A 9,848-nucleotide genomic window follows, 5' to 3' on the forward strand; every position below is an offset into this window, starting at 1 on the left:
TACATATGGTCAATAGGTAAAATTTCCAATCTTTTAAAATCTGTCATTTTGCTAAACTTTTGAAGATCTAATAGTACAATCTCAAAAAATAATTAAATCAACCCACTTAAACTGAACAGTTTCATTCAGTTCAGCCTAGTTTCTCCAAAACCAAACCATAAACAGATCACCTTAACCTAAACATCAAACAAGGGCTAATTATGCTAACTTTACAAACTCCCTATCCACAATTTAACTAACAACAAAACATAAGGGTAGTAAAGTGAAACTATATCCTTACATAATGAGACCCAATTGAGAACACTCTCAAGTCTCACTATCACCATACCCCCCCCCCCCCTCTTTCTTTCTCTTCAAAATGAGACCAATGGATGACGTATGGAACGACATCAGCAGCCTCCCGTCGCCGGCAACCACCACTCACTTCCAAAACTTCTTCGCTCCGGCGCTCCGGCCACCGTCCCCCGCCACCATCTCCTTCCACCCGCCGCCGTCTCCCACCACCATGCTCACTCTCCTCACCACCACTCACTCCGATCACCAAGATCCAAACAAGCGGCTGAAACCTAATCCTCCGCCGCCACCGCCGCGTATTTTCACGGCGCCGACGGCTTCTCCGCCAGAGTACACCGAAAAGTTCCGGCGATTGATGAAGAATCGAGAATCGGCCGCTCGATCGAGAGCTAGAAAGCAGGTTTTGTATCGATTTTGAAGTTTTTGTATGGTGAGTTAGGGTTAGGGTTTGGTTTGGTTTAAGAATATGTTTGATTTGCAGGCTCGTGCAGATCAGTTGGAGCATGAAGTAATGCGATTAGCTAAAGAAAATGCTAAGCTCAAAAGGCTGCAAAAAGAGGTAAAATTTTTTATTTTTTATTATTTTTAAGTTTTTTTAATATATTATTTTTGAATTGTCCGATAAAAACCTGATCATGTGGGTAAACCTAAACGGTACTTTGACCCGGCCCGCCACCATGAAACCCGCCATTCATCCGGAGGTCTACTGTGGTAAAACCCCTGCTTCGAATTTTTTGCTCCCCATGTGACAATCGAACCCATGACCTCCACTTTGTAAAAAGGTTATAGGGCCGCTAATGCGCCATAAGTTTTGTCTAACTTGTTTTATTCGATATTATTATGGTGACAAGCCTACTGTGGTAAAACCCCTGGTTCGACCCCTGTGTGGTGTCCCTGAACCCGGGGACAAGCCAATCCATCCCGCTTCTTTGCGTGGGGCCACTGGTTTTGTCCTGCTTGGATGGACTCATCAGGAGAGCGGTACCAGCTCTCAACCAGTGGTGAGATCGTCGCAAACACAACTAGGCACTAACTTCTTCCCCGGTAAAGTTCCGGGCTAGTCAGTAACCCAAACGTTCAAACACAGCTCATAGCATTCCGGCCTTCAAATATTTTGCTCGTGACACAATGAACAAATAGATCATTGAGTGTGTTTTTTTTTCTTTGAAATACAGAATAACAAGTATAAAAAAGTTGATTTGTTTTTTGAAGACAGAAAATTATGAAAATAATTATTTTAATTAGTCTATTTTATATGATAGTGTCCATTGTCCAATAAGATTTTATTACATGGCCATGAAGAAGAAGAAGAAGAATATTTTGTTATCATAAATATCTTGAATGAATGTAAAAGCTTACTGATTTTTTTATTATTCTTAGTCAAATGTACACTTTTTTTTCCAATTTTTTTGAGTAATAAATATGTATTTCTAAAATAAGTAGATAGGTAGGTTATCTGAATTTGTATTAACAAATAAAAAGATGCTATATTCCTAGGTTTTGATTTTTGTTTTGTTGTTACATATTATATGTTTATACACAATCTTATGTATTAAAATGCTTTACATATTTTTTTGCCTTTTTTGTAAGAGAGAGAAGACTAATTTGCTTATTTTGGCCACTAACACAAGCTTTTTTTTTATACGTAAGAATATATTAATATGTTCTAGTGACTTTATGAGAATTACATATATGGTTACATAATTATTTTATAATAATGTGTTATTTAACGATAAATTTGGAACACTAACACGCCTCTAGAGAATCATCGTGTGTCATTAGTACATCCACCTGATTATATCCATCTCCAGTCTTGTGTTATCTAGTTCTCGTATTTTAACTTAAAATTCGTTTTACCAGAATTAAAAATAAAATATAGTTCTATTAGTCAAAATAAATTCCCATATTTTCTTTATTTTCATAATAAATTCATTAAGTTAATATCTAAAAAAGCAAAGCTTCATATGACATAGATAATTTTATATAAATATGTATATTTTTTAAAAATAGATTATTTGTTTGTTTTAAAAATCAAAATTAACTTGTTAATTTGTGGTCTTTTAAAAATAGATTATTTGTTTGTTTAAAAAAACAAAATTAACTTCTTAATTTGTGGTCTATTTATTGCAGGTGGGTCCATCACATGTTCCAAAAGAATCTAGACTTAACCGAACCAAAAGTGCTCCATTTTGACAAGTCTGCCTTCTATATATTTACCTAGTTTTTATTTATTTTTTATTTTTTTTGTTTTTTTTGGGAGGGTTAGTAGGAAATGACTGTTTTGGGGCTGTAGGTTATGATGAAGATGGGTGACATGTTTGTCCATATTTAGCTTTTTACTATCTCCATCAATTATTGACTGTCTTTTGAGTAAGAATATTCTCCTTATCGTGTATATATAATACCCATTTTGCCCTTCACCTTTTAATGTGTATTTTTTTGTTTTGTTTGGACATTGTTAAATAACTCTTTTTTTTTTTTTTTTTTGAGGAAAGTGCCAAAATGGTTCCTGAGGTTTGGCTATTTTTGTTACTTTAGTTCAAAACTCAAATTTTTTGAATCTGAGTTTCTTTGGTTTTAATTCTGTTGCTATTTTCATTCAAATCAAAATATAGTCAGATTTTTCAGTTAACATCAACATTTTTGTCTTTTTTCTCCTTTTTAATGAAGGGCTAAATGGTCTTTTAATATTTTATTATAACAAATTAAAAAAATATCACCATTTTGCCCTTCATTAAAAGGGAGGAAAAAGACAAAAAAGTTGAATGTTAACGAAAAAGTCTGACCAAAATTTGATGTTGGATGAAAATAGCAACAAAATTGAAACCAGATGGAACCAGATTCAAAAAGTTTGAGTTTTAAACTAAAGTGGCAAAAATGACCAAACCCCAGGGACCATTTTGCCAGTTTACTCTATTTTTTAGACATGTGACACTCTAATTTTTCAATCGTCTATTTCATCTCTCTGTGTCGTTAGTTGGTTCGGTTCTAGGTTGTTCATGGTTTTGTTTCATTCAAGCTAGTCGTTTTTGTTTTTGTTAATTCAACCATTCAAAAAAAATATCTTGCTTTGTTTCATAAACGATTATTGACATGTTGCAAGCCTTTGTCTTAAGTCACCTATAACACCTTTAATTATTTGAACCGGTCCAACCATCGGACCAGTTGGAAGACCGTTTCGACGTCTGGTCCGATTCTGAAAACATTGCATATATCACCTTTTTATATTTGTCTATGCAACTTGCCTCATGGATCTTATACCTATCATAAAAGAAGGAAGACCCTTTCAACCGTGGGTAAATTTAGAAAGTGTCATCTCTTTCCATTCTTTGTATATACCTAGTTGGTAAATTTAGAAAGTGTAGATCTCTTTCCATTCTTTATATATAGCAACCATGTCACAAATATATGTACATCACGTGTAATCAAGTTTTATCCGAGATTAATCGGTTAATTACAAGCGATCAAAAATTATATTTAATATATGAGATTTCTTAATTGTAGAAAAACGTATTGAAAAAATCATGTTTGAGTAGATTTTACATTTTCGGACTAGTGCAGCCAAATGATATCAAAGTGTTATATTGGTGTTCTTTACTCATAAGAGTTTTAGTCTTATAATAGATAAGTGTTGTAGATTTTAAAACCAATATAGTTCTAAAATCATGTGTGAGTAGAACTGGTTAAACTGCTCGATACATCTGGTTAAATCGTTACTGAGCCAAATGCAATACGATATAAAAACATGATTTTAAAACATGCCCTAATACACTATTAAAAAAATCTAGATGATTACTCTTGTTTTAAATTGTAAGTTCTAAATATGGAAATTGGTATTTCACACATTAGAAAGTAATAAAGACCTAAAAAGATTTATGCTTTTACATGTCACAAAAGCTAGTTAAGGGTATGTTTGGCAAAAGTAGCTGGTGGCTGGTAGCTGAAAGCTGGAAACTGGTAGCTGGTGGCTGGAAGCTGGTAGCTGTAGCTGGTAGCTAGTAGCTGTAGCTTTTTAGATATATTTGATGTTTGGTAGAGTAGCTGAAGCTTTTAATAAAATGTATAAAATTACCAAAATAGACATAACTAAAAATTTAGAAAGTTGGTGCATTAAAAAGTTTCTTATTTTGAGAGGTTAAAATAGTCATTTTTCTCTAAAAGCTTGTAGCTCCTTCTAAACGCTACTAGTAGTAGCGTTCAACCAAAAGCTTCAAGCTCCTAACCTAAAAGCTTAAAGCTCCTTCAACCAAACAAGACTTTTTATTAAGTATGAGCTTTTTCTTAAAAGCTTAAAGCTTGAAGCTCCTAAAAGCTTCTAAAAGCTTCATGCCAAACATAAAGTATTTTTGTTTTGTGGTGGAAAATAGCTAATGGTTATATATCATTGACATTGTGTGTGGTCCAGAAAGAGACCACGTGGTGTGGATAGTATTTAGGTTTAATGTACTACCTTTGGCTCCATGTTAACACACACCAACTTAGTTACTAATTCATTAATGAGTACTAGTAGGGTGCCCGCGCGATGCGGCGGGGGCGACACTTTGCATTGCGGCACTCATTTCTGGTAGTTTTCTTATTCGTATAATATTTTTATTATTGTGGTGGATATATGTCATAGGTGTTACATATGTCTAGAATTATTTGTGAATAAAATTAAAAATCATATATTATATAAAATTTCACGAATAAAATTGAAACTTATATTAAATAATACTATTCTTTCCCCATCTTTTTATCAAGTAGTATTATTTGTGAGTGAAACTTTAATATTATTAAGAGTATTTATTTCTATAATTTGAATCCTTTATTTAAAATATTACTGAATAAATAAAAAAAATATAGTTGGTTCTAGAACCATACCACTTTTTTTTTTTTTTTTTTTTGGCTTTCTTTTCCTCTAGATCTTTCAGTTCACCAGTTTTATAATGAAACAAATCAATTTGTCTAATTTTTGATTGGGTTTATAGAATCATTGATTTAGTTCAGTTTTGTGTTTATTTATGTGGCTTAGATAGGATTGTTACTTATTTACTAAACATAATATGACAATATAAACATCATACATTTTTATCATATTATAGAAAAATGATATTAAAAACATAATAGTATGAAAGCAAAAAACAAACATCATATTCATGTTTTGGAAGAATCCATACCTGTGTAAGATCTGAATGGATGTACCGATCAACCAAAACCACTGAAAGGATAAACTTTTAAATTATTTTTTTACAAAAGTCATTGATGTATAGAAACTTAAATAAAGGTCACTGTTGTAGAAAAACTTAAATAAAGATTACCTGCGAAACCAACGAATTCTGAAGAACAAGATTTTTTGAAGTAAAAAAAAAACTAATGAAAATGAGCTGTATATGTATATATAGCACTTTTAAACCAAAGAATTCTTAATAACCTGTAGTTTGTTTCAACTAACTAATCTTATCTATTATGAGTTTAATTTTAACTAATAATCCCTGAAAAAATGTAAACACAATCTAGTTATAAGTTAGAATTCATAAAAGATGTATCTAGTCAACATATAAGAATTTTTTTGAAACTTGCTAATCTAATCTATAAGAACATAGTTAACTTATAATCCCTAAAACCTTGCAACAAAATTTAGTATATTTATATAGTTAACTTAATGATAGAGAAAGCACTAAATTCTACAAAATTAAATATTATTTTGTCAATTCGTATATATTTTTTATTATTATTAATAAACTTGGTACTATAAAGTTATAGCAATTGTTTTTATAAAACTTTTAGGTAGGGTCGAGATATGTTGTCTCCCTTTTTTTTCGTATGCATTAAAAATTTGTTTTATAAAACAGAATAATACACAGTATATTATACGGTACAAATTTTTGATACAATAAAGATGTTAAATTTTGTATTAGAAAGTTATAGCAATAGTTTTATATAACTTTTGTGTTGTGTGGAGTAGATATATGTCGTTATACGGTACATCTATATAAGTACAAATTTTCATTGCAATAAAGGTGTTAAATTTTCACATTAATCCAATAAATGTTTACTGATTGTATCATTAATTGATTTAGATTTTAGTAAGTTTATGGATTTGTGTTAAAGAGAAATTTATGAGTATAAATTTACAAAATTACGTTATAATATAAGGAAGATGTATACAGGACTTCTAAAATTTGGTAGAATATGATATTTACCCACTACCAGATTATTTAATTGTATATAACTATTTTTAAAAATTTAAACTTATCATCAAACACTGAAAATTTTAAATATAAAATAAACTTTAGTAGACTGCATTAATTCTAAAAAAATTGAAAATGACAACTAAAAATGAAAACAAAACAAGTGAAAATGAAATTGTCTAGATCAAACATAACTAAAAATGAAAAAAATAAAAAATAAAAGCACTTGAAAGATTTCATATTATGCTGAATGAAATCTATTCCTCTTCTAAATTGACACTTGAGGAATTTTTAATTCGGTTTTCTTCTTTGCGCTTGAATCGGCTGTGTCTTCTAGTTCTTCTTCTTTGTCATCTTCTTCAGAATCATCTAAATTGATAACTTGACTCCATTTTCATTCTGAGAGCCTCTTGTATCTCTTCCTTTGAGCTTCATATGTTCGATCCTTAAAAAAAAGACAAAAACTGAATAAATTCGATCCTTAAAAAAAAGACAAAAACTGAATAAAAAAGTTAAAAAAAGATTAAATAAACCCTAAAATTACCTCTTCAGTAAATTCACGTTGAAGATGAGATTTGTACGGGCTGAACATGTGACCGTAACTGATTATCTCAACAGATTTATCACCATCATCCTGCAAAAAACCCGTTAATATGAACGGCTCGTTATTTAATCGAACAACTTGTTATGAACAGCTCGTTATTTAATCGATATTTGAACAGGAAAAATTAATAAAATAATCAAAATCTAAACCTTAGAAGCGGGAGCTGCAACTGGATTGTTTAAATCGGCGCGTTCACCTTCCAACTGAAACGAAAAAATAACATAACAGCTTGTTTGAACATAAAAAATTAATAAAACAATCAAAATCGAAACCTTAGAAGCGAGAGCTGCAACTGGATTGTTTAAATCGGCGCGTTCACCTTCCAACTGAAACGAAAAAATAACATATATTATAAAATTAAAACATAATTTATAAAGTGATACGAATTAACAATCTAACCTTTGAAAGTACAACATCATATGATTGTTTTTTCGCAATCACTGGATTCGAAATTGGATCCATAATCAAATGTTAAGCAATAGAAATGGGTGCCCTACTATAATAGTATTTATAGTAGAAATATAGAGGTGAATTAGGGTTATTTTGAAATCTGACACCCTTTTGTTTAGAAAGTTAGTTGCATAATCTGGCACCCTTTTATTTAGAAAGTTAGTTACAGTAAGCTAGTTTGTTATCATGTAACGTATTTTTTGTTTTTATTTGGTGTAGGTACTTAGATTGGCTATGAATGCCATCTGACAAGTCTATTATGATTACGGGAACGGAGATCCTTTTTTAGTGATAAAAATGACAAAATGTTTTTTTTTTCACATGAAAGGCTAGGGTGATAATGATTGCCTATTTGAAATTGCTAATATGGAACATTTTAACCTCTCAGATTTTATAATTAAATAATAAGTGTAATAAATACGTGTGTTGCAACATTAAAGCTTCTTTTGAATTATAAAGAGGGAGGAAGTCTAACTAATTACTTATAATTATCTTAAATATCAAGGATCTAAATGTAATAGATTGAGGGACTAAAAAATAATTATGGTTTAAAAGACCACTTTACCCTCATTTTAAGGGTTTATTTATAAATAAGGAGGGAAGAAGTTCTTAACTTTTGGGAATCCCTCCCTCATGCATTATAATATAGTATAGATTAATGTTGAATCAAGAGCATAATAGATATAAAAACTCATATTTTTTTTAATGGTCAACAAAATTAATTATGAGTACTCAGAGGGCATCCACTGGACCAAACAGTACTGTGAAAGTAACCCGAGTTCACCACCAATACCGGAGAAAATTCGGTAAACCACCCGCCCGTAGACACGACATTGAAATTACCGATAAAACACATTTGGCTCAACGATCGAACCCAGGTTTCTCAGGGTCTCTTATTATTGCCCATCAGTGTCTCACTTTGCACCAAGTGGGAGTTGAACATGCATCTCCCAAGAGAAATGTAAGCTTTCCACCACTAGATTTAGATATCATTGGCATGAAAACCCATATTGCAACAAGAAAACAAACCGAACCGAACCAAATCAAACCATAATCGATATATCAAACTCCTTTCTTAGCCTATGTATTTTAAAAGTCAGCAGCCACTGGATTTTTCCTATTTATTTAATGAAATGAGTGTTTCTTAAAAAAGAAAAAGAAGAGCTAGGCTAATATGACTATTCCAGAATTGAAATTTGTATGTCTCGTCTTTTGTGTCAAGCGTATTGTAATCGCTAACGAAAGGAAATGTGTGGCATACAAAGAGAGAACATATCTCAAGTACCTAGAACTCGAGTCTACTTAATTATTCGCCCTTTAGCTTCAACTAATACAATTGATATAAGCTATAGCGCACATGTTTTTATATCACTTATACTTACTTTTTATTGTGTTTTGTTAAAAAAATATTCAAAATAGTCTTAAATTGGTTTATATAGGATTTTCAAGACAAAACTAACCCAAACACAAGAAATGACGTAAAACTTGGACGGAAAATGATTTAAAATAGAAAAAAAGTCCAGACACGTCCCATGTCTCGCAAGGTATGCCCCGTGCTTCGAATCCAAAGACTGTCAGATACATCTAGAGGACCACTGATCGAAGAACAGAGAAGAAAAGTCCAGGCACGCCCCGCTCCTCGGCAGTACAAGACAAAGAGACCTTTTGGAAGATTTGGAAGATCTGTGAGATCCACAAAGTTGGTGAGATCCACAAAGTTGATCACAGGTCATGTCTCGTAGGCACGCCACGTGCCTTGAAAACCAGGAGTAGCCAGGCACGCCCCGTGCCAGGGCCCCATCCAGCCTATAATTAAATAGAGGCCATTCCACCATTTTTTTGTTCATCTTCTCTCATCTTCTCCACTACACACATCTTTAATACCCCACTGTCTTTAATCATTAAGAAAAACCCAAGAATTATTAGTGTATTCAAGCTTTTATAATTAATATAATATTTTCAAGTTTGATAACATCTAGTTCCACGGCCATTCTTGGTTAGATTCTTTAGGGAGGAAACCTACCCCCTTGATGTTAAGTTAATTAAGGAAGATCATGGGTGAACATGGTATGTGTGTTAACGACTTTATCTAATTAAATACTTTATTGAAAGTGAGTGAAATAATAGTATCGCAATTAACTTGGTTATTAGAGTTTACGCCTAATGTAACATCCCGAATATTTTTATCGAATAATGAAACGACATGTATCCAAACTCCCCGTATAATTTCGATTTGTGGAAGGAAAGAAACCAGAATTGTCAAAATGGGGATTGAAACAAAATCCAAGAACTAAAGGTGCAAAAAGTACAAATTTTCAGCCTTTTTGGTG

The 9,848-nt window shown here is 31.9% G+C and overlaps 2 protein-coding genes across 2 annotated transcripts; one reads left to right on the forward strand and one right to left on the reverse strand.

Moving 5' to 3' along the window:
• Positions 1 to 314: 314 nt before the first annotated feature.
• Positions 315 to 2,747, forward strand: LOC110889190 (bZIP transcription factor 27). Its single transcript, XM_022136696.2, has 3 exons — positions 315 to 694; positions 776 to 853; positions 2,425 to 2,747. The coding sequence occupies exons 1-3, from the start codon at positions 359 to 361 to the stop codon at positions 2,485 to 2,487; spliced, it is 477 nt and encodes a 158-aa protein (XP_021992388.1). The 5' UTR covers positions 315 to 358; the 3' UTR covers positions 2,488 to 2,747.
• A 3,887-nt stretch (positions 2,748 to 6,634) lies between these two features.
• On the reverse strand, positions 6,635 to 7,579 carry LOC110891619. Its single transcript, XM_022139300.2, has 5 exons — positions 7,468 to 7,579; positions 7,341 to 7,394; positions 7,218 to 7,271; positions 7,009 to 7,098; positions 6,635 to 6,909 (listed from the first exon to the last, which is right to left on the reverse strand). Exons 1-5 carry the CDS (start codon positions 7,528 to 7,530, stop codon positions 6,859 to 6,861), a joined length of 312 nt encoding a protein of 103 aa, XP_021994992.1. The 5' UTR covers positions 7,531 to 7,579; the 3' UTR covers positions 6,635 to 6,858.
• Between the last annotated feature and the right edge of the window lie 2,269 nt (positions 7,580 to 9,848).

This window comes from Helianthus annuus, chromosome 11, assembly GCF_002127325.2.
Source record: "Helianthus annuus cultivar XRQ/B chromosome 11, HanXRQr2.0-SUNRISE, whole genome shotgun sequence".
In the NCBI taxonomy this organism is placed as follows: domain Eukaryota; kingdom Viridiplantae; phylum Streptophyta; class Magnoliopsida; order Asterales; family Asteraceae; genus Helianthus; species Helianthus annuus.

Excerpts from the sequence above, each read along its gene's own strand:
- LOC110889190 (XM_022136696.2), top strand. The coding sequence starts at position 359 with ATGAGACCAATGGATGACGTATGGAACGACATCAGCAGCCTCCCGTCG. Across the intron at positions 695-775 it reads GATCGAGAGCTAGAAAGCAG|GCTCGTGCAGATCAGTTGGA; the intron begins GTTTTGTATCGA and ends TTTGATTTGCAG. Across the intron at positions 854-2,424 it reads TCAAAAGGCTGCAAAAAGAG|GTGGGTCCATCACATGTTCC; the intron begins GTAAAATTTTTT and ends TATTTATTGCAG.
- LOC110891619 (XM_022139300.2), bottom strand. The coding sequence starts at position 7,530 with ATGGATCCAATTTCGAATCCAGTGATTGCGAAAAAACAATCATATGAT. Across the intron at positions 7,099-7,217 it reads TTGCAGCTCCCGCTTCTAAG|GATGATGGTGATAAATCTGT; the intron begins GTTTAGATTTTG and ends GGTTTTTTGCAG. Across the intron at positions 6,910-7,008 it reads AACGTGAATTTACTGAAGAG|GATCGAACATATGAAGCTCA; the intron begins GTAATTTTAGGG and ends CTTTTTTTTAAG.